General features: G+C 35.1%; 3 protein-coding genes across 10 annotated transcripts in view; 1 reads left to right on the forward strand and 2 right to left on the reverse strand.

Moving 5' to 3' along the window:
* The window catches only part of LOC121859968 (CCR4-NOT transcription complex subunit 3-like), a 99,258-nt gene extending 95,425 nt beyond the window's left edge, over positions 1-3,833 (reverse strand). For 3 of the 6 annotated variants that reach the window (XM_042356945.1, XM_042356946.1, XM_042356947.1), the window contains exon 1: positions 3,659-3,832. In XM_042356945.1, coding sequence (XP_042212879.1) covers positions 3,659-3,683 — 25 coding nt within the window. In that variant the 5' untranslated portion in view covers positions 3,684-3,832. Of the gene's footprint in view, positions 1-3,658 lie in introns of all 6 variants that reach the window. The other 3 variants (XM_042356943.1, XM_042356948.1, XM_042356944.1) reach the window with 3 other exon arrangements.
* Positions 3,834-4,101: 268 nt separating this feature from the next.
* On the forward strand, positions 4,102-24,132 carry LOC121859971 (N-acetylglucosamine-1-phosphotransferase subunit gamma-like). Of its 3 annotated transcripts, none has more exons than XM_042356952.1 (8): positions 4,102-4,151; positions 14,627-14,752; positions 17,318-17,401; positions 18,203-18,299; positions 21,358-21,419; positions 22,647-22,782; positions 23,572-23,655; positions 23,972-24,132. In XM_042356952.1, the coding sequence occupies exons 1-8, from the start codon at positions 4,117-4,119 to the stop codon at positions 24,101-24,103; spliced, it is 756 nt and encodes a 251-aa protein (XP_042212886.1). In that variant the 5' UTR covers positions 4,102-4,116; the 3' UTR covers positions 24,104-24,132. The 3 variants fall into 3 exon arrangements, with proteins under 3 accessions (XP_042212886.1, XP_042212884.1, XP_042212883.1); XM_042356950.1 differs by lacking the exon at positions 4,102-4,151 and adding an exon at positions 4,161-4,254; XM_042356949.1 differs by lacking the exon at positions 4,102-4,151 and adding an exon at positions 13,661-13,826.
* Positions 8,309-13,401, reverse strand: LOC121859972 (39S ribosomal protein L40, mitochondrial-like). Its single transcript, XM_042356953.1, has 5 exons — positions 13,279-13,401; positions 11,241-11,324; positions 10,228-10,398; positions 9,149-9,302; positions 8,309-8,612 (listed from the first exon to the last, which is right to left on the reverse strand). The coding sequence occupies exons 1-5, from the start codon at positions 13,314-13,316 to the stop codon at positions 8,454-8,456; spliced, it is 606 nt and encodes a 201-aa protein (XP_042212887.1). The 5' UTR covers positions 13,317-13,401; the 3' UTR covers positions 8,309-8,453.
* Positions 24,133-24,530: the final 398 nt, after the last annotated feature.

A 24,530-nucleotide genomic window follows, 5' to 3' on the forward strand; every position in this document is an offset into this window, starting at 1 on the left:
GATAAATCATATACAGTGGGGTATGCTATAACGAACGGATCCTACTACGAATATTTCTATAACGAACGGTTTTACCTATAAAATTGAGAATGCTATAACAAACGAAACTCCTACAACGAACATTATTTAATTTTTTTTTTCTAATTTATTGTTTTTTTATTAAAAATATTAATGATATTCTTTATTTCAGGGGTTTAGATACATATTTATGCACTTTTTTAAAATTTTTACAATTTTATATTATATTTTTCAGTGTTAAGTGGTTGTATTCGGGGGCCTGGAACGGATTAATCCTATAACGAACGAATGCTATAACGAACAAGGTTCTAGAACCAATTAGATTTGTTATAGCATACCCCACTGTACTACAGTATATACTGCAGTAGTATCTGGTACTTCATAAAGTTCCTAGTCTCGCTAAATGTCAATAACGGAGATCTCTTGAATTCAACTTTAATGGCTGAAATTAGAGGTGCCAGCAACTGTGTTGCTTAACTGACTCAAAAATATTCCTGTGAAAACTCAATTTAACCTAACACTAGTTAAACAGTTGCTGGGTTTAGCAGCCATTTCCAACTACTATAATACCCATGGGTTAGGCTAACTTAGTACAGTACTGTAGTGTGAAGGATGAAATAGAGTCATATACAGCTCATGTCCAGTACAGTACAGTATTTAGATACCAGTACAGTACGTATTCAAAATACCATGATAATTATGGTAGGTAGTTCATATCATGACAGACTCCACCAGGATAAGATGCTTGATAAGAGATAATTAAATTAAAATCTAAAATATAATTTACCTACCATAACATAAATTAGTTTATATAATAGAAGTACAGTATACAATATACTGTGCCTAAAATAATGCTTATTTAGGTTATAATGGGTTACAATATTTTGGTACTGTATATTATTTAATTTTATAATCCAGTGTTAATGAAGCAAAGTGACTACTGTACATTAAATTTGGGTAGAAATTATATGACAACTGTGTTCAGTGTAGTACTGAGAGGTTGATAGCATTGTAGTACTGTATTAAGCTTTGTATTAAATTAAGAGACAAAGAAATGTAGTAACATTTCTGAGAGCACACTTAATGGCAAATGAAACGAACTAAACATCCATTAGATGGTACAGTACAGTGAGCTTCTAATATAACCTAACTTAGCAGGCATGAGGCCCAAAGTATAAAATTGCCAATATATTGTACTTCCGTAGTCCTGGAGCAGATGGATAACACCATAATGAAGTGTTTGATTTCATTCATTTTTTCTACAGATGTTCTTTGGATGATATTAAGTAATAAAAGGAATACTGTATGACAATGCACAGAATATAATAGAACCTGACCTAACCAACCAAAGAAATCTACCCAACCTTACCTAACTTCCTACCAAGGGGATGGACAGAAAATATTTATTTCAATATCTGGTACCAATATAAGCAACTTTCTTGAAGTAGCGTGGTGTAATATTACGTATTTCGTGTATGTGAGAGTACACCCAGACCGAGCGTAAACAAACAAAGAACAGACTTTTGGGCTGAATATTTATGGTAAATAGTTAATTTCTTCAAGAACAAAGATTGCAGACACATCATTTATGTGTCATATGATCATTTTTTTGCTATGTTTTACTCAGCAATATCCATCATCCTTCATACCCTGACCATTACAGATGATTTATGATTGTAGACAGAACTAAAACAATAAAAAATACCTACCTACCAGTACTTAAAATTAAAATAAATTGTTTTAGTATAATTTTTACTACTATATCATCCAAACAACATCTGTGGAAAAAATGAACAAAACCGAATAACTCATTCTGGTGTTAGCCATTTACGTACTCCAGTATTACCACTACTTAAGCTATACATATTCTAGTCATATTTATTTTGCAAAGCATGTTTATTTAACAACAGAAATTTAAGTCTTGCCCCGCTCCGCTCCCCACAGCAAGAAACACGAAGTTAAAGGTTAAGAATCATTTCAACATCCCTATCAGTTTATAAAGAAAGAGTTAATATTTTGCTAGCTGGACTTTAGATAAAGATTACACTACCCTTCAACATTCTTGGACAGTCATTATTTTGGAGGTAATGTCAAAAGTTGAATTATTTACCATAAATATTCCTCTGAAAATCTGCCAAGGCCCTTCATGTTGTTCGAGGGTACTCTCACATCCACAAAAAAATTTAAAATTAGGAAATTACACCATGTAGCTTCAACAATGCTGCTTTCATTAGTACCAGATATCACAATTGTATTTTCTGTTCAATATAGTGGGCCCGGCTAGGAAGTTAGGTAAGGTTAGGTAGGTTTCTTTGGTTGGTCTCTAACATTTTCTCATAAATGTGGATTTTCCAAAGAAAATGAAGGTCAGATTTAAACAAAGCACATCAACGTAAACAAAACATAATTATTTTCTCTGTAAAAAATGAAGGGGACGTTAAAATGAATCTCTATCAAGTTAAAGATACAATTGACAGAAAGCAATCTATAGTAATCTGCTGGCATCTCATAAGAGTGTCTTGTAATTACATAATTTCTCATAACTCATCCTTTCCATTAAAAATAAATAAAAAGTAATCAGTCATACAGTGTATTATATAATTTGCATTGTGTATAATATACACTAGGGCAAATTATATAATTACAGAACTCACAGGCCTTCTAATACATCTTAAACAATTTATTTGCAATTGCATTTGGTTGCATTTAATAGCATCAAACAAATTAGCAGCTACTGACAAAAGCTAAACATATCTCATAGTACAGTACTGCACACTATTGAATAAGTTTGTGGAGTCAGTTAGCTTTGTTGTTTATGCATATAATTTGTTCCATCTATATTAAAGCATGTAATCTCCCTCCGCATAATAGCCCAGACCACACATAACTTAAAGACAGGATGAATACAGTACATGATATAGACTATCACTGGAGGACACAAAAATTAATTCCTACAGCACACATAAAATATTTCCACGAATTCACTGTGTTCATGACTACATTATTTTGTCAAAGGCTATATTTTTTTTAAATGAATATAAACTGTACCATTACTCTCAAATAAACCACAATAATGTGTAAAGGACATATCTACATCCTCCATTACTCACTTTGAATTCTCATAACTCAACCTATATAAATTTTTTCCATTATTTTTCACTGATATTTTCAATATTAGCAAATAATTTATTTGAACCCTTTTCTTTTATTTCTCACTAAATCCCGAGTACCATACTGTAAGTAGAGTTTGGGAAGACAAATATTAAAAGGTGGGGGGGGATGTCTCAGTATAATAGGTACCACCAGTGGACACACGTATGTAACACTGTATATTTCACACAGTGCTGAGAATTAATGGTAAAAAACTACAGTAAAAGTTGAAACGAGCAGCGCTGGCCGTACACCACAGCCTCACACAATGTCACTTAAGCTTTACAAAGCTTCCCATATACTTTATAATATTCACAGTTCTTCCCGGGGTTAATCATCACCTATTAGGTACACCAATAATAATTTGGGTTTGTTCTGAGGCTGTATTGCTATGAATTTCACGATAAAGTTACCGTGTTTACACTTTGTAAACAGGCTTTCATTTCCTACCTTGTCTCATCAAACAGAACTTTAAGGCTCTTTCTCTTACCTTGTAATTTTCTAGATGCTGCCATTGCTATGAGGAGCGTCTACTGGGGGTTTTGTTCATACTTGTAGGCCAGAAGCCTCACAACATACACAATAAAATTCAAGAAAATCACTATTATTTTTACTGACACTATCGACACAATATGGCTACCATCTAAAAGCTTCCTCGTCTCGAACTCTTTCTCCAACATTGAACTTTACTAAAAACTACAACAAGATATAATCTTTATCGTTTCTGCTTTTTAATTTATAAAAACTAAAGTTTTAGAACTATCAATAAGATCCGTTAAATAAAACTAAACCGTCATGTATTGTACGGCACAATAAATATGAAAATACTACTTAGGAATATTGGAACTCTGTGTCTCGATCCCATTTTCAGTTGAGGACCAGACAGCAGACGGTGCGGACCTATGGCACCTTCTCCACCACCACCTTCTTTATTCATTGTTTTTAACAATGATATCCATCGCGTATTGTGGTTTTCAGCAAATGTAATGAAATTTGCGATCGTACAGAATAAGTTACCGTTATACACACGATGTTGCATCCAAGGAATTTTGTAATTTTGCCTAAACATATACGAAGTCGCTACAAGTTAGTACTCGAATGATGTCTTTGGTATACAACTTTACTAAATTGTATGCTTGTCAAATAGGTGGACGAGTTAGTTTAACTTGATATGTGAGTTGAAACGTCTTGTGTAGATACAAAATATGTAAGGCATTTTGAAACAAGTCATGCATGATTTTTTTTATTGATAAGTTAGTGAATATGAATGTAAGTAAACGAAACATTTATGATTATGCAGTATAATGTATATGAATGCATGAGTGCTAAATTTGCAGAAATAAACAATTAAATTCGAATTTCTTAGCTTTAGTTGTGCTCAAGAGCAGTGAATAAATATTAGTGTCATTTAGTGAACATCTTCGCTTTAGCATTTTTTTATAAAACTTGTATGCCTAACTTCATAACTTGTATCATTTGAATAGTATAATATATAAACATGGAGGTAGTGGAATGGTGTTTGTACCGTTGTACGTGTACTATGAGAAGTCAAACAGGAGTTGTAAACTGGTTCCCCTTCTGATGTAAACATGGAGCAGGTGCGTTTAGGAAGCGGCGGCTTATTAAAATACACCTTGCGATAGAAACTAATAAATTTATAAGCTTATATCACACTACAGCAGTGCTTGGAGTGTATAACACAACTCCAACATTCTGGTAGGGTGAAACATGAGGTGACCATCACTATAGGCCCCAAAATTAGCTAAAAGACGAAATTAAACACAGTCAAGTTTGCTAGATCATAAACATAATCGGAATCCCAGAAAATGAGGCAAATATAATTACCTATATTGGAGATCTAATTACTCATATGGGGAATTTTTGCCGAGATAAATAGAAATTAAGAAGGAAACATAACTAAAAAAAATAGCCCGTGGGCACCTTTTTCTTCCACTAAGGATCACACAAAAGACACCGTCTGAGTAGAGACGAGGCTATTGAGCTGGAGTTACTGTTACAGGCGTGAGCCTCTTCCAGACCATCTGTGAGTAGATGTCAATAGAACAGACACCCTACAATGTGACCCCCGTCTCCTCTCAATGATTACATTATATCATTACGTGGGGCTGGCGAGACAATATTTAGTACTGTATTGGTCTTGTATCAATCCTGTTCCCACGCCCCAACTAGAGTAGGTGCTAGACGGTACAGGTATACCAATTCATATTGCTCATAGAAATACTGTACTGAAATCTATTATATCTATAACTATAATAATGCTAAAAATAACATATTGGTGCTTTATACAGTATATATCGCAAGATCTAAAATGCAAAATACAAAATTGTATTTTTTTATCTGAGAATTTTGTTCTCGTGTATGGCACCACTGCATAATAAAGGGTACGATTACTGTATACTATTTTGATAATTTTTTTTACATTTCTGCCTTTCAAATTTTTCTGTATATTTTAAATAAAACTGGTACATTCCGGTACAATTTACTTAACATATGTAAAGGGAAAATTTATCCAAACACTATTGTTTTCAGCTGTGAGTGCTTAATTATATTCAAAAGTTAAGTTGACAAAAACCAAAACTGAAAAGTAGGCCGAAAACGAAATCAGTTAATGGTATTTCAAGAAATAAACAGGAAGATGGAAATACACCTTACTATAACTAGGACATACAAAACGAAAAAAAAAACGTATACCTGTAGTCGTCGTGATGTGCCGGTTACTAACCAAACAATTCATTCTTTAGGTGAAGAAACACAAATATATCCTGTTGCAAATACGTATTTTTATTGTCATCTTATATGACCAGTGTAAATTTTACTTTTGGCTGACTAACTAGCAAGTCTTTTGGTTTTTACCAAAATAAAAATCGGGTGTTAATTATTGCATTTGTAATTCATGTATCAGTAGGCCTATCACCATAACACAAGCGTTCATATTTATGTTTATGAACAAGTTTTTCGTTTCCTTAATGGAATCTGTTTAATCTGAGATATCGGAAGTTGAAAATCGTTAAACTATTAGAAAATTCTAAACGGTGGCGAGAAATGGTGGCTTTTTGTTTTATTTAATAAGATCTGACAAAAACAAGCCAATTTTCTTCTATGACACTTTTCTCGCATTTTACCCATAACCGAGATATCATGAGTTGAATATCAGAAAACTGTTGTACTAGACAAATTCTAAGCTATTTTTGCATTTGTTACCACCAACCGAATTTCAAGATTTTTTCTTTGTAAACAATAGTTTAGATGCTTCTAAAGCGATCCACACACGTTCAATAATATTGACTGTATATTGACAGCAATATTTTGTCAAAATCCGCCAACCACAAACAACTCAATAATATTGTGCAATGTTCAGTTGTGCTCTTGTCATCATCCTGTGAAGGTCCAGTTCACTGACCTTGAATATTGACAGTGATGCCTGTGTAGCTCTTGCTCTGGCAATTTCTCTGGGCAAGAAAAAGAAAACAAGGCACAAAAGGAAATGCTGGATGAAGAACTGGCTGAAGCGACATCACTACACAGAGAATCTCCTGTCGGAACTGCACTTAAGTGAGCCAAATGACTTCAAGAATTTTCTGAGAATGGATGGAGAATGTTTAGAGGACTTACTGAAGATGGTTACCCCACTCATTGATAAAAGAAATACGTACTGTGATGCGAGAAGCTGTTTCAGCACGTCAGCGGCTATCAATTACGTTACGATACTTGGCCACAGGGAACACATATGAGGACCTGAAATTCATAAGTGCTACATCACCATAATCAATAGGCCAAATTGTAATAGAAACCTGTGAAATATAATACTGTCTCAAAGATTATATACAGGTAAGGATACAAATATTGCTTAAATAAAAAAGTTATTTTAAGGATGCATACATTATGGAAATGTATAGGTGTTGCACACATCACATTAATAATTCACTAAGATAAATGACCAAGTAAATTTGTATAACAATGGGCATTGATAATAATGACATCTTCCACAGTGCAAGGAGTTCACAATAAAGCTGTACGTATACATTACAAGATGAACCTCCTGTCCTTTTTTGTGGAACCTAACATGAGAACCTGTCAATAAATATCAAACCAATTTTTATTTCCTCAATATATTGTGCAAACCTTCAATATCACCCATACACGATCAATAATATTGTCAATATCATATATCGAGTCAATATTATTGAATGTGTGTGTGGGCCGCTTGAGATAAATGCATCCAGTGGTGTCGGGAAGTTGGCCGATGTATGGTGGGCCAGTTCACTAGGGAAAGGTATACAGTACTGTCCAGAATTTTGGAGATCCTGTTATCTTCATTGATGACACTTACTATGTATTCCCTGAACCAGCACTATTCTGCTTAGTACAAGACAACAGTCCAATCTGCACACAGGAGGCAGTGTGTCAAGCACTGAACTCAACTGCCTTCACTTACTCAGCTGTAAAGTTTGGTATCTACAGGTATTTACAACTGGGTGGTCTGGGGTTACCCTGGGCACAAACCAGCAATTCGTCAGACAGGTGAATGCCACAATCATTTATTAATGAATTCTAAGTACAGTAACTAAATCCTGGTATTTCAATAATGGGATAAAAAAGTTTGCTTTTAAAGTGAGAAATTATTTCAGAGCAGAAACAGTTTAATACTGTTTGACCATTCATTCTTGTAGGTCAGCGAAGAACTGATGTTCGGTAATTTTGGTGTGTGAACCAGGTTTTGCATGCATTCATAGAACTTGGGAACATGCTATGTCATGGTGGTCACTGATTAGTCAGGCACCAATGGGCAGAGGGAGCCAGACTAAATAATTGGAAGGAAAGTTGGAACAATTCATTATGGAGAGAACAAGGAGATCAAAAGAAATAGAAAATGATAGTAAAGTGTGGAGGCTCTTCTATGGTGGCCATCCCTCAGAAGGAGCTCATTAGGGAAGTGAGGCAATACAAATAGTATATACATACAGTACACATCCTGGTTGTTTATTTAAATCCCAGTTCTTCATGACAACCATGATTTGGGATAATATCCCTACAGTTAGTAAACCCCAAATGAATAAAATCATTCCACTGGAATTGTGTTTGCTTAAATATTGTAATAACATGTAACAAAAACACAACAATTGTTCACTTTTTATTTTACATAATTTAACCCTGAAACATTAGTGAAAATTTAGTCTTATGTTCTCAATCCTCTCCTTCATCACTTGAAACTTAGGTTTTGCTACTTTTATTTAACAATATAAATACCTAACACCACAAAAGTATTAATCCCATTTAGTAGTCTTATCAATGTAATCTCCATCAGGGACATTATAATCCTTGATTGGAGGAGTTGCAACAGGTCCCTTCACTCTGAATGGAAGTAGCATCTGGTCAATCTGTATTGCCTCCAGCCATAAATCTTCAGACTCCTGCCGTAGTTCCTGTAAACACATAAATTATAGTGAAGGTATTGGGTTATTTTTTCAATCAGACAATAATTATTTACAAACTCTCTACTTCTTGCAATGTTCTTCAACTCAGGAGAAGCTTCTGGCATATAAACAAACCCATTTAACTCACTTTTATGGAAAACTCAACTTCTAAATACTGTACAGTAAGACTATTAAAAGTACTGCATGTACAGTATTTTACCTAAAGTGTGTATGCAATGACCTTTTCTTTATTTTGTTATTTAAGAAGTAAAACAAATGTTCAACCGAGTTTGTGTCAGTGTGGAAGCAAAATTTAATGTTACCAAGAAAATAATTTGACCTAGTCCAGGGAAGAAAATGACCAGTTTTTGAGAATCTCTGGTCTTCTGAAATCTGGTTTTGAGGATCTGTACAGTATCTTTAGTACAAATTCTCTTGGATGCATACAAAAAATAACAGTACTGTACTGTAATAATAAGTCACTGCTATGTTATAAAAATAATTTTTGTACAAAACATCTTGCTCACTTCTGAATTTTTACACACCTGTAGTGCTCGTTCCCTGGAAGCAATAATGCGCTCAATCAAGGTGACTTCTGCCAAATGTTGTTGATATTTGTAGTTGGACCATTCTTTTAATATTGAGGCTTGACTCTCTTCAGTTTCTTCAGTGATGGAGATTTCAGCTCTCTTACGAATACTATAAAAAAATGCAATTATACAATATACAATAAATAGTTTCTTTTATTTCTACTGCAAAATTTTTACGAGATTCTGCCTGTAAATATTAAATCATTGTTATGGAGTACATGAACCACTAATACTGAAAAAATTAATGACAGATTTCATTACTTGGATACCAAACAGGTAAAATCATCTATCTGTCATCCTCTGATAGACAGGGTCTCACCTTTATGGACATATCCCACACGTGTTGCAGAATAATTCTCGTGAGCCCAATATTAGTTTCCCAAGATTAGTTTTTATTACGCATTTTTGTGAAGCTATCTGGCAATTGCCTGCAGGCAGTGGAAACCTTGCACCCACACTTTTCTTAGTATTGGTTGAACAACAGTGGAGTCAAGATGTATCCTTTCCGCTCGTGCACTACACCCCACACAGGATGAAATTGAGGCCATTATTTCAGATTCAGGAGATAAGGATTATCTTCCCATGATTATGGAGACTCCTCAAAATTTGACCACTGAATCTAGTGAATCAAAGAAAAATTTGAGTGAGGAGGATGCAGTAGCTGGTGGGACGCATGAGCAGTCTCCATGAGCCACACGTCCACCAAACACATGGGTCCCAAGTTGGACTGCAGTGAATCTTTATTTATTCCATAACCCTTTAACTTTGATGGTGTAAATTCAGCCATTCAAGACAACAGTGGATTGATTGATGAATCATCAAATATGGATTTTTTTTTTTTTTATAACAGCCAATAGTTGTTGTTGTTTTTTTTAGCTGGCAGAGAAGTGGGAGGGGCGCCCCCTTCCAGTAGGTGTTTCATTACATGTACTGTACAAAGATGTTCATGCCAATGACATCCTGGGAATGAAATGGCATAATAAATGTATCAATCTACCCAAACCAAATAACCCAAGTAAAGTAAAAACACTAACTTCATCTCCTGAAGAATGGCTGGTGGGACTTCAAGTTCATCAACTGGTTTTAGCTGACCTGCATTCTTCTCTAAACGACGGATAGCCTTCTCAATTTTTCTTTTCCTACGTTCTTCCTTCTGACGAACCAGTTGTGGATCCAACTTCTTCTTTTTCTTTAAGGGCTCCGCTCTTAAAAACAAAAAAAAGTTAGATTTATAATACAGTCTCTATACTGTACCAATAAAAATTGGGGTACGTACTGTACTGTATAGTACAGTATAACAATCACAAATTAATGCACCTTATCATACTCTGTTACCTTCATAAGCACTCATTCACCATCAAGCATTGTAAAGTAATCAGCTGATGCTCCTCACAAGTACCTACCTGGCTTGTCAATCTCTACAGGTTTCTTCCTCCTTCAACTCGGTCAAACTCTTCTCTAGAGCACAGCTGATGTTGTCATTCTACCATTTTCATTGTTTACCTGTGTGTTTGGATCCTTCCAGTACAGTGTTCATGAATAAAACTTATTTGGGAGTCTTTCATCTTTTGTACTTCTGAGGTAACTTAAGGTATAGTCAAACTCAAGATAATTCTAGTTTAACATTGCTCGGAAAACTAACAAGCACTGAAGGGTTACCTCAAGACACCGCTTCCTGTAATATGGAGGTCAAATTCTAAGTCTTAGGTAACAGCAGTGCTGGTCCAAGAGTCTATTATCAATTAGTTTTTTACTTTCATTCAAAAGTACATCAATGAGATTATTCTCACTGACAAAGCTTTGCTCTTTATAGACAAAGCCACCGCCCATCCTAAAAAATGGCAGAAAGCATCCACAATTTCCCAGGCTTTGACAGTGTCCTCAGTATTATAAACTAAATTATTGAATTGGCAAAGAAAGTGCAAATTCACATTGTATGAGGAAATACTGTATACTATACATTTCTAAATGGAAGTTATCCAAAAAATTTCCTTAAATTTTCAGTCTTAGACATGTGATATTTACATATGATTTCATATCAACTTACCCTACTACTTGGGTGAGTTGGATGCACAGAGGTGCTACAGCTGTACTGATGTATCGCTGTCCACACTGTCTCGGTATGCAAATTCTGAAATATTTGAACACATTCACTTTATGCTCTAATATGCGATTAAAAAGTATTCGCCTCTGATTATATAATCTAAATACTATAATCAGAAAATACTGTACTTCCAACACTGGAATATAATCTAACGTTATGTAATAAATCAACCACAAGGTTTCTTAATTGTACAGTACAGTACTAGGAAGTAGGGTAAGGGTTAGGTAGGTCAGGTTCTACCTCTGGTTCTAATAAATGTCACCTCTTTTAAAATAGTTGGGTACTATAATGATAAGAACATGTGTGGAAAAATTTAAGGAAACCGAACAGCTCTTTCTGGTGGTAGAGTTGCTCTCAGAAATTACCACCGCTTCCTCCACAATTACCTTAAAAAGGGTAAAGATTCGTTTTATGCCATAACGATAAATTTAAAACAGAAATATAAACAATGACTAGAAGGTTGGTAGACTGTGACCAGCACCTTCTGTAAACAAAACAGGATTCCCTGATGTCTGAAATTTCAACTCGAAAAGTGCTGTATAAAAAAAGTAAAACAGTAAATTCTCACTTGCTGCCACCAAATGAGATCGAAGTTGAAACGATGTTTTTCTGTTGGTTTTGATATGATATGAATGAATTTAACCTTCATTCTGGCATAAATCAATAGTTTCTGAGACAAGTCCCACCCCCCCTCCCAGCTCTGAATCTAGAAATTTGCTATAAAAATGAAGGTAAACAGTGATCAAATCACGTCAAAAACTATCAAAAAACATAGTTTAGAAACTAATCTAACCTAACCAACCAAATATAACCGGGGCCTCCACAGTCATTCGATTTGCGCCATAAATTTTATTAAAGAAAGGGGTCAATTTGTAGTTTCGATCAACCACAGCTTTTGAGTTGAGCAATGTGTTTTTCCGATGGGTTACACTTTTCTTCTATAATGGTTCCTTGTAAATGACCTGACCTAACCTAACCTCTTAATCAGGGGGTTCCACCCCCCCCCCCTGGATCCCCCAGTATAAATATATCAATTGCCAGGGAAAAGTCATTGGAAAAAAAGTACGTATTGTAAAATTGTCAAACCATTGGAAAAATTCATTGCTCAACTCGAGAGCTGTGGTTGGACAAAACTACAAATTGACCAAGAAGTGTCTTAGAATTATCAAAATTACTGATGGCAAGTACAGTATAAAATTCTGGTAAAGGTTTAGTTTCGGTCATCCCCGTATTTAGATATCCAACCTAACCTAGGTAATTACTGACGACTTTCCTGCTGCTCACTTTTCATCAAAAACGAATTTAAAAGTTCATCTTTACCTAACCTAACCTTGACCGGCCAATATTGACGACGACTACTGCAAACATCAAAACAAATAATGCGTCGGCAATATAATCGTCAGTATTAGCCCCAAACCTAATGTAACCTAGCCACAGAACCCAGGGACCATATATAACAGACTCCCACTTTCTGGTGGGGGTTAAATTCCTAAGATTAACCAATGACCGAAACTAAAATGCAGGGTAATACAAAACTCGGGATAATTATTTAGTGGCAACAAGTTAAATAATATACCACTAAAGGTAAAATTATCGTTTCGGTCATCCACCTATTTGGAAGTAGGTCAGAATCATTCAAATCACATAAAAAAAAACCACACCAGAAAAACATAAGTTCAACCAAACCTAAACTTAAAATCCTAAAATTTGCTGGATGTCAAGTTATGCTAAGGTAGGTTAGGTTAGGTTATCTTTTTAATTTAGGTTAGGATAGGTTAACTTAACTTGAACTTTTAAATAAAAACTTTTTAACACATTTACCATAACTACGACAGTGTTCACTATAAAACAGTGAAATTGCGGCGTTTTTAAATTCGTTTTCTATGTAAAATCAACGGCTGTGAGGTCGTAAATAATTAACTAATACCACAGTAAAACCTTCAATATTAAAGCTAACAGAATTAAACATTAAACAACTGACCTGTGAAGAGAAGACAGGCCTTTGAGACAAGCCATCATCCCCGGCAACAACAGCAATGGTGGACCAGTTTTTGTAACTTAACTATTATATTAGGTATTACTTATATAATTTCAATATAATCACTAAAATGAATGAGTTTACCTGATATATTAAAACTAAAAATATTTAACTTTATATAACATTAAATGAAATATCACTCCTTTTCTTATATTCTTAATAAACCCGAAATAAATTTTACCCATTTATTCATTATACTCACTTTAATTTACCATTTCACCATTTATCAGCTTTAATAGCCGTTTGAGTGACTGGTTAATGACTTAGTTTTATGTGCTTAGACTAGGGGCTTAATATTAGTTCCATTTATAAATTACTAAAAGGATGTTATTGGGTCACAAGAGTTGGTGGCTGTATGAAGTATTGTTGACGTAAACCAAAATGTATACCTCAGTCATCTTATTTATCATGTGTCTCATTGTTTTGTCAAGTTCTCGAGCTGAAATGGTTAATCTAAAGGTCATAAATGAACTGCCCAGTAATGGATATAGGTGAGAATGATAACCAAGTAATTGTTATAACTGATGCTTCGGTCAATGGGTCTCGAGTATTGTTTTCCGATGGTATAGACAATTTTAAGACATTTCTTATATGACGTTTCCATCGTAAGTTATTTAAATATACCACGGGATCCGGTTAGGAGAGGTAATTTTAGGTCATTTGCGACAAAAACGTCATAGAAGAAAAGTTTGTTAAAATTGTCTAAACCACCAAAAAAAAACATTGGTCAATTACTAGGGCGTATTGTCCGAAACAGCAGTTTTACCAATTAATTAAATTAGTGAAACTAATAACACTGTACAGGGTATTAACATTTATCTGAAACATTGTACGGGGCTGCCTAGTTTTGGCCAATAAACCCGCAGCAGTTTCCTACATTCTTATATTCTTATGTACTATGCCGGTGGATGTAAATCTTGTTTATACATTAGATTTCTCTTGATGAAATTAAATCTGTCTGGACAAGAGAAAACTGTTAGAGCAGTGTTCATACATTTAAAGTGAAGTCCCTGCTCAGTCTTAGATCAGGTTTCCTTATGTACATGTCACCCTTGGAGAATGCCTAGATCCACCCCAGCTTGGTCATCCATGTATGAATATCAATCAAATCCCTCATTGAGGATACAGTGTGTCTCTCTAATTCTGGTAGTATTTGATGATTTATATTGTATATTACATATTTTAGAAGCTATCTCCTCATACTGTGTTATATTACTTATGGTATAAATGTTTTGCCATAAAAGTAGAAAGGTTAGTAAGTATTATGATTCTGTATTGTCTTTTTCAACAGTAACCTACAAAAGCTGGATTCAAAAGCAGAAGAGAAGCTACAACTAAGAATGAAGCCTGCCAACTTTACTGGCCCAGGGCATCTGAAGGACCTGGTTGGCAGATGCTTCAAACATCGAGATTTGAAGTTAGTCTTTAAAAGATTTTTTTTTCTACTGTTGTCAGCATGATCCAAGTGTAAAATATAATATACAGGGGATCCTTGATATATGTGGTTTCACATTTATGAGACCAAATTATTCTTGGACTATACAGGTACATAAAAAATTCCCACACTTATGAGGAATAATATCTGTGTAATGCAGAAGTCTCAACAGAGAATGATTCAAATTTCCTGCTATACTGACACACATCCCCCACCATAATTATTGCCTAACCTCCCACAGTTTTCTATTGTTTTTTGTGTGCATTCTTGAAAAATCATTGCTATTGTTTTAGCCATGAGTTCAAAGTGTAGTCATTGAGTAAGTGTCATTCCTAAAAGAAAGCATAGCAGCTATGGCTTGGACATGAAGTTAAATGTTATTTGTCAGAAGAAAATTGATGACTGTGATAGACATCTCACGTGCTCTTCAGATCCCCGAGTACAAATGATACCGTAAATGGTATAAAATAATCCTTTTGAGAGTCATTTAGTAATGCTCCCAATCAAACCCTATTCTCATTACTGTATATGTATTTCTTTTGGCCAGAAATTCCCTGTTGTAAGTGGATTTGCTTTATGTGGCGATTTTCTGGTCCCTATGAGCCATGGATGATGAGTACCTCCTATATAATGTGATTATTACTCCCTGTAGTACTCATAGTAATTCCATTTTTTCTTAAGAGCTTAATGACCAGTGTTTTGAAATATCCAGTTTATCCATCACCTTTACTTATTCATGTTGACAACTTAAACAGAAAAAAGTTTTTATATATATTTTGTTAACAAGTGTAAAGGGGAACTTACTGCATAAATTATTGGATTAAGCATTCATTGACTAACATAAGCCCTTACTTTATAATGTATGAATTGTTGTAATGAGATGTGAGAGAACCCAACCCTAAACACCCTCACTGTACCTGTTTTATACAGTCAATACTGTACTTTATTGGTAGGTATGCTTTCCATGCTACTAATGGCCTTTCTTACCCAATTGATTTAGGGTTCGGTAGATTCCATTTGAACCAGATATCAGCTTAAAAGTCCAATGAGGAATGTGCACTCATGAAGTCAGTGATGTTCACTTGGTTTACTTGTTCATGTGCAATGAACCGTCTTCACTCATATACTGTAGTTCACTTGTCTGCTTCCTCAGTATTAGAAGTTAATTACCACCTTACTGGTCATGCGTTAACCTCAGTAGTCACGAGGGCCCTGTTCTCTGGATAGTTGCCAGTTCAACCAGTAATGTTGCTACTTACTGAAGGGGAGTTGTGAACTTCATGCACACACACACACACACACACAGTGAGGTTCCCAGCCGTATTTATTATGTGCACTCTTTGCGTAATAATTTATACTGTATGACAAAATAATACCAGCCTTCAGCTATGGCTGTGAAAATTTAAATTGGGTCTCATAGGTAAGACTGTCCATTAGGGATGGTGTGGATATAGCACAGTTTATACACAAGGAAGCAATATGACCAGTACTGCACTTGACCTCATTCACTTCTCCAAGTTGTAAACTTAAGTACCCATTTACAGCTGGATGAACTAGGATCAAACCACCGACCCATGGAACAGGAGTGAGTGCAGTATCCACTTGACCACTGCACTTATAAATTAAATCATGAGACAATTTTTTTTTTAGCTAAAAATTTTCATAAATCGAAGATTACCTGTGCCCTGTAATTTTTTTTTTTAATAAATTGTGCTTATAGGAAATAATACCTGCAGTGTGTTTATCATTTTCTCACCTACATAAGCTCAATGTGATGTTTGGCTTCATGCTGTAAATATTGTCAGCTGTGCTGAGTCTAGTTGAGGTAAGCAAGGAAGCCTGAGGCAGCTAATCACAACCTCCATGGGCATGGCAGGCCAATAGGAACTGTGCATGAGTGGAGTACATGGTAAGGGAACACTACCCAGGCAGCATGAATACATATGTAACATGCCATGTGTTAAGAGAGACAGAATTGGAAAATACTTATGAAATCAACAGAGAGGTACTGTACCAGAAAATGAAAAATATTTCTGGGAAAGCACCAGAATGCATTTTCAATTTTGGTTATTAGAGATTTCCAGTACAGGTAGTCCCTGGGTTATGAACGGGTTCCGTTCCTGGGAACGTTCGTAAGTCTGATTTGTACGTAAGTCGGAACACATACTATGTGCATAACGTACTGTACTTACAAAACAATGTTTAAAATCCCACTACTGTATATCATAGCCTAAGTCCTCATATACATCTGAATTCACTTAATTTAAGACAAAAGAAGAAATAGAATGACAAAATACAGTAAATGAAAGTAAAAAATAAGTCATCAGGTAAATAAAATAAAATACAGTACTGCAAATTTAAAGTTTAACCTCATTTGTATCAGCAGGTGTTCATAAATTGGGGACCCCCTGTATCTAGAAGTCCTTTATTGAGAGATATTACTTAAGTTGTTTTTGTGTTGTGTGGGGACACTTTGGGTGGGGTCTGAATTTATATCTACCTGTATGTCATATGTCACTAATTATCAAAATCTTGTTATACCCACAGATACGAGTATGTGTTTTGCCCCTTCCAGAACCTAACCCAGGAAGACATCCAGACTTACTATGAGCCTTATAAAGGTGTTCTTGGGTATGTGGTTATTTTATATACTACTTAAGTATTTTCTTATTACTGTATCATATATGGCTTAAGCATTGTTGTCCTTCGTTTGCTGAATCATATACCAATGTTTTCTATAAATTTTATGTCACCTCTTCACACTGACATAACAGAGATTTTGTCTATGTGCATGTGTGCCAGAGGAACCACCTGCTTATCTCTGATCCCCTGACCATACACCATTTCCCCCCCTTTGCTCCCTCACAACAGATGCCCATGTCTGTGTGTATCCGAATATGATGCATAAATAGTGTTATATGCAAGTAATATAATGTAAAAATAGCCATAAATAATAAAAGTGGCCAATAACTGTAAGGTTTTTAACACACCAAAATATATCAGTCACCTCTCACACGACTGAGCACTAATGCCATTGTTATGTGTCAAGTAACCACAGAATACTGTATTGTGGAAAAGTCATATTAATGTATTAGTGTGACTTATGAATAAAGAAAATACTGTATACTGACACTGTACAGTAATATGAAAATATAAAATAAAAAGGATACGAGTGTAGGGCACTTGTTGGCTGTGAGAAGGACGTGCACGTGCCATAATTACATAAGAAACCATAAAATTAGTGGAAATTAATTTTACTGCTCTAATGTATCTCCATATCACATACTGTATTATATAGTACAGTATGTTATAATGAACTTTCAAGGGTACAGTATTAGCTTTGGACTAAGGAACACAATATCATGTCAAAAGGAATGTTTATTTTATCTACTTGCTGACTGGATAAGTTTTAGAGATGCTTATATTTGACAGGGTCTGGGCTGACTGGATAATTGAGGATGGTAAATTTAAGATGATGAACATGATCGAGGGGAGTCCTTGTGGCAATGGTATGCATCGCTCCACAAAGGTGAGTAAAATACACTACAGATTTTATTAAGGAGATAATCACCATAAAAACAATGCCATGAAAACTTAATCCACTTCTTGTGTTTCCTCTACAGTATAACCAAGTGTGTAGTACTGTACAAGATTTACCATTACCAAATGATATAAATTGGATTATTTTCTAGCTAATTGCCAGTCTAGGATAACTGTATGTAGTCACAAAGGGTTAAAAACAAGTTCCCAGGTACTCGGACATGTCATTGAAATCTAAAATTTGAACTACCTGTAACTTAAAAGTTAGAATGTCCTTTATCATCATACCAGATTCCAAAAAGGGGAACATTATTTGGTATGAAGCTTGCGTGAAAAGGCGATAAGACCACCAGTTTCCTTTCCCTACTCGTGTTGACATCCTGAAGTTAATTTCATTGGAGGGCTAAGTGATAGAACACTATACACTCTTGCAGTATTTTATTAGGCATCTAATAAATCACATCCATTGAATTGCATATCACAGTCAATATACAAATCCATCTGGTATCCGATTTTGTGTTACCTGGTCATGGTGTTGGGTCTTGAATGAACCACTACCACATACCTGGGATGGGTATAAAGTTACCATCTTGTAATCTTAAATGAGAAGGTTGGAAGTGGATAGTCACTAAGCATGCAAAATTACTTCTTCATAGGTAATGGGCTGGCTCTTTACTAGAGTAAGTATGAACAACCTTCTACACCCCATACTTCACTTCCAACTTGTTCTATTCTCTACTAATTCCAGAATCAGACATTGAGGCAATTGTGAACAAAATGAAGAATGATAAAAGCTTGTGGGGTTGATCAACTTCCAGCAGAATTTATAGAATAAATGTGCAAGAATGGGATCAAGTGTTTGATTAAACTATGTAATTATAAATCATTATACGTCAAGAATGTGTTCCAGAGTTGAGAACTGTGGTTGCCAGCTTTCATATATGAGTACGGTACTTTGATTGATTGATTGACAATGAAACCATATATCAATAATAAACAATGCAACTTTAATTATTAAAAAAGACAACAATTTGGATTGAATAACTCTCTGACTTTGTCACTTCCATAATCTATAAACAGTAACCTTCAGAAAAGTAAAAATGGTCAACTGAAGATACACACAATAAGAGAACAAAAAATAACCATGGTTAAGGTAAGGCAATGAACATACATCTGGGCCGAGAAAGCCAACCTTATACCTCTTCAATACACCATAAGTTAATAATTTATTTTGCTATGTTAGGCATCATGCATCAGTGATGTAAGTCTTGAGACCATTTTCCCAGGTCTGGGTTCTGGGCATCAGTGGTCTCGGATTTTTCCACTAGACCTTTCAAGACCACAAATTCATTTACGTATTAATTTCAGGTCCGTTGGTAGTTGTCAACTGATTAACTTTGGGTGCAGGTAGGGGAGATACCTCATCTCTCCTTAAGTCACTACCTAGACTGCTAATTCACCATAAATAGGGATTTCCTGGGTCATGGTAAATTTTCTTTGGTGTGACTCTAGTTTAGTTCTGGTAGCAGAACAAGGCCAAGTTTCTGTCACTGGTCAATCTGGCACTGATCATTGTAACTGCTCGGCTTCTACTACTCAAGTTGAGCATGTATTTCGCTGTGGGGGGATAATAATGAGGCTCCATAGATGCCAAACATCAGCAAATGTACTGAGTATGTTGAAGTTTCCCAAGTACAGTGCTGTTTTATGAACACTTTTCATGTTTTAGATAAATAGAAAAATAATATAGTCAGCAAAAAAGTATCTAGACTCCATGGTCCAGTGGAATAAAAAATGAGCAGTAACTTTAGTCGTGTTGATGTATTGGATTGGTTGGTGCCTCTGGCTATAGAAAATCCTTCTTCGTACAATGTTCTTTGATAGAAGCTTATCAAATAAAATCGCAAATAAGATTTTGAATGACATTAACACTGCATTGTTTTTAGAGTAGGTTTATCATATCTTGGGTCCAAGTTTTTCCTCCATAGGAATGTATTTACATTTACAGGTATATACCCAGCTCCTCCCCGACTTACGACGGGGTTAGGGACCCAAATCCGGGTCGTAAGTCGAAAATGCTTAAATAATACATAAAAAATCTAAAATGGGTGACTCTTTTTCTTCTCAGCACCACAAAATTCTCACTTTTAAGCTTACCAGCCATTTTAAAGTGAATTACAAACGAAAATTTTTAGTACACAGCGCAATCACTGACATTGGGACTCGAAAATACGTAATTTGACAAAATTTTGGTACGACTGAGGCGGTCGTAAGTCGAGTAGGTCATAAGTCGGGGAGGAGCTGTACTGTAATTTTGTGTAATGTGTATGGTAATACAGTATAGGTCTTTCTTTTTGCATAATAGTGAGACACAGAACTTTTTAATTATGCATCTGTTTCTGACAAGAGGGAAACTTATAATTATTTAAACAAGGAACTGGAATAAAAGAATTTTAGAAGAGGTCAGACATAATCAGAGAGAGAAATGTGGGATTATTAAATGTGTTTCTTTTGGTGTTGATTTTCACAGGATCTGCATTTTTTTATTTGCACACCATACATTTAAACTTCCCACTTTCCAAGTTATTCCCCCAGAAACTCTGAGGGCTTCCATATATCTACAGAACCCACATGGCCACAGTGTATGTTTGTTTTGAATATTTTATATTTCTTTACATTCTGTACTTTATTATTATTCAAATGTTATACAACTTATTTTATTTATTTTGTTCATGATTCTCTACCAACAATCAACCATAGTTTGTAGTTGAAAATGCACTAATTGAGGTTAGTAAGGTAATATTGTGCCAAAAATATTTGTTTCATTTGATATGGAAGTTATTATTATAGGTATACAGTATTATTTTTATCAACATTCCTGGAAATAGAACAATTCTTGCATCTGGGAGGATCCCCAGGGGACACACCTATTGAAGTCAAAGTGTTAAAGATATAGTATGACATTTATTCACTTTTTTATGTTAACAAAAACAGCTAATGTCTTTTGTTTGTGGTAACACTAAAGTTTTGATGTTATTCCACAACAGATAACTCTTCAGTGTGGACCATCATCTGAATTAGTGTCAGTCAGTGAACCAGATAAATGCAGGTGAGACATACACAGTATTATTTCCTTATTATTGTAGCTTTGATAAATAAATAAGAAATTAATTCACAGTAAATCCCACCAAATCCATGGTCCTGGATGCCAACAATCACCATAGGTTGTAAATACCTGTACATTAATCCTTCACAATTACTAACAGATGTGTTCCTAACACAATGTCAAACATGTTTTAGAGAGATTTGCCAAATGGCTGCTGTTTTAAATACTACCATCTGGTAAACATTTCCTCAAATCTTCTATTTAACTTGAGCCTCATGACAAGTTTTAGGGTAACTTCATGAGAAGTCTTAGGATAACCTCATGACAAGTTTTAGGGTAACCTCATGGCAAGTTTTAGGGTAACCTCATGACAAGTTTTAGGGTAACCTCATGGCAAGTTTTAGGGTAACCTCATGGCAAGTTTTAGGGTAACCTCATGACAAGTTTCTCCTTTGGAATCTGGTATGAAAGTGAAGAAGAGTGTTTTAATTTTGTCTGTTCTTACTGTAGATTCAAGGCAACAAACTGGATCTTAGAACCAGAGGGTTTCACACTTAGACTTGCCTAGTTATACAGTATAGGATTGGTCGATCCAGGCTCAGTTATGATTTCAGGATCAATCCTCTGTATCTAGCTGGCTTTATTTATGCAATTTGCCCAAGTAAGGCATTACAGTAGGTTATGAATTAAGGATTGACCCTTAAATCCTGTTTTATGACTAAGCCTGGATCGGGCATCTCAATGACTGTGTAACACTGATTGTGACCTATGACATGAAAGTTTTTAACTGAAGACAAATGAGGGTTGGTGAGTATGTATGTTAGTATTATGGTCAAATACTTGTCTTCATCTTTGATTAGTAAATGTTATATTCCAAGGTTTCTCTTCAGATACCAATACAGTACTCAGATATGATGGGAAGTATTAAACAAGTTAATTAATTAGTTCTTGGATTGACAAAATTGATAGCATGCGAATTGCCTAATCCATGTTCAGTCTTAAAGTAGGTTTCAGAATCACTCTTTCATACACCCTCTGTATCATAAGAAAACTATCTATTGAAGTTAAAACTGTTGTGTTGTTGTTAGTGATCCTAGTGTTCATGATTTTAACTAAGAAAAATAAGAAAATGGTATTTGAACTATCTTACAGTACTTAAAATGTTTAGCTGGATTATATACAATATTTTAAATTCAGCTTCCAACTTAAATTTTTTAATAATATTTCTAGGTACTTGGCAAAGTTTGAAACTCCTGATGTCTGTGGGGAGAATGCGTTGGTGGTGTATCCACGGCTCCCTGCTGAGCTTCGCCAACGGTGGGATGATGCAGAACAGGATCTACACACTGGTTTACTGACAAAAAAGGTTTAATGTAATGTAGATGTTCATTTTTTATCATGTGCTTGGAATGTTATACAGGATCTTTCATGATCACGAGGGAGGTCCCGTAGATGTCTCACAGTTGCCAAGCTCAATTAATGTGTATAACAGTCTCCCAATATCATGTATTGGATACAGTGGCTGGAGCTGCCAAAGCTCCTATCCCTCAGAAGACATATGGATATATCTTTTTGTAGAAAATAAAGATCTCCATGAGTCAGTCGACCATACCTCCATGGTAGTTTTCATTTACTACTTCAACTCTTCAGTCATCATAGAAAATAGAGATTACTCATATGCTGCTAAGCATAAACATGTTTGCTACCATCCACTTTTGTCAGATCCATATCTGGTGATGCTGTTGTATAGCACAGACTAACCTAACACTTGCTCCAATAATAGGGACAGCTAAGGGTTTTTTTTTTTAGGCACTTGTATGTGGTTTTAATTGCAACCACACAGGCTACATTGTATGACTTTATATCCCTCCACCCAACAACATAAAAAGAGTGAGTGAGTGTGATGCAGAATGTGCTGGGGACTGATCATTCCATATGAAAAGTAATCTTCTCTCCCCTGATCTCCCTTTAATAAGATTGGTGCCCCTGTGAATGGGTTGAATGTGTTTATAAAGATGCTTTCTCTTAAATGATCATTGGCAGCAGTGTTGCTATTTATTGTCTCAATAAGCCACAGTTGGGTGGAAAAGTCATCTTTAGAAGACTTCTGTCTACTACTGACAATGGTGTCAATAATTTGTCTCTGATGTTGCAGGGTTACCACAAAGAACTGGAGAGAATTTTCCTAGCTGCTAGTTATTACTTGTCACCTGATATGAAGTCATCACTTGTGCATAAGGTAGGTTGACATGTTGTTTGAGATTAATATAACTGTATGACTGGTGTGTATTGAAAGTTATCAGAAGTTTGTTTGAAATTTAAAACTACTGTATTGTTAATTTGCCTGTAGTTTTATTGTCATTGTTGTCCTTGAAAATTGAAAGTAATCAAAGTTGTGTGCAATTCTGATTTTCTTTTTAATTTTTGTTTTTTTACTTTGAGATGTTAACCGTCCTCCCTACTACAGTATTTCATGAACTGGAAAATTCACCATTGTGACAATTCATATGACAAGAGTTATGGATTACATCTCTTTTTTTTTTTACCTTCAACAGGCAGCAACAGAATCAAGCAAAACATGCAAAGTTGAATTAGAAGAAGCTCGGTTACGTATAACTGAACTTGAAGAAGAGTTGAGGTTGAAAGAGGAGATAATTCTCGAGTTAGGAGATGGAAAGAGAGAGTAATAAAATAGTTATTCACAATATTTGGATTATATGCATTTTTTATTTTTTTACTCCAGACTGGTACAGTATTCTTGCTTCTGGAATCTATGATTAAGTTGAATACAGGATCATGTGGAGGTAATAAAGGACCTGCAGTCATATTCTATACATAACAGGAATCCAGGTAGGACACTGAAATGCGAATGAGATTGATGATGGCAACAAATGATAAATACTCTATGTTGGATGTACAGTCACCCACAAAAGTCCTGTAGCGTCTCCTCCTGAACCACAAACCCCGAGATTCAGACTAGTAAACCCAAAGCATTAGACATTGATATATTATTTCTCCATAAATGATTTCAATTCATGGGTGACTGTACAGTAAACCCTTGTTATTCGTGGGTTTGCGATTCACAGTAAGCAGATGATGCCTGCGATGCAGCAT

The sequence above is a fragment of the Homarus americanus genome, unplaced genomic scaffold (genome assembly GCF_018991925.1).
Source record: "Homarus americanus isolate GMGI-L3 unplaced genomic scaffold, GMGI_Hamer_2.0 scaffold38393, whole genome shotgun sequence".
In the NCBI taxonomy this organism is placed as follows: domain Eukaryota; kingdom Metazoa; phylum Arthropoda; class Malacostraca; order Decapoda; family Nephropidae; genus Homarus; species Homarus americanus.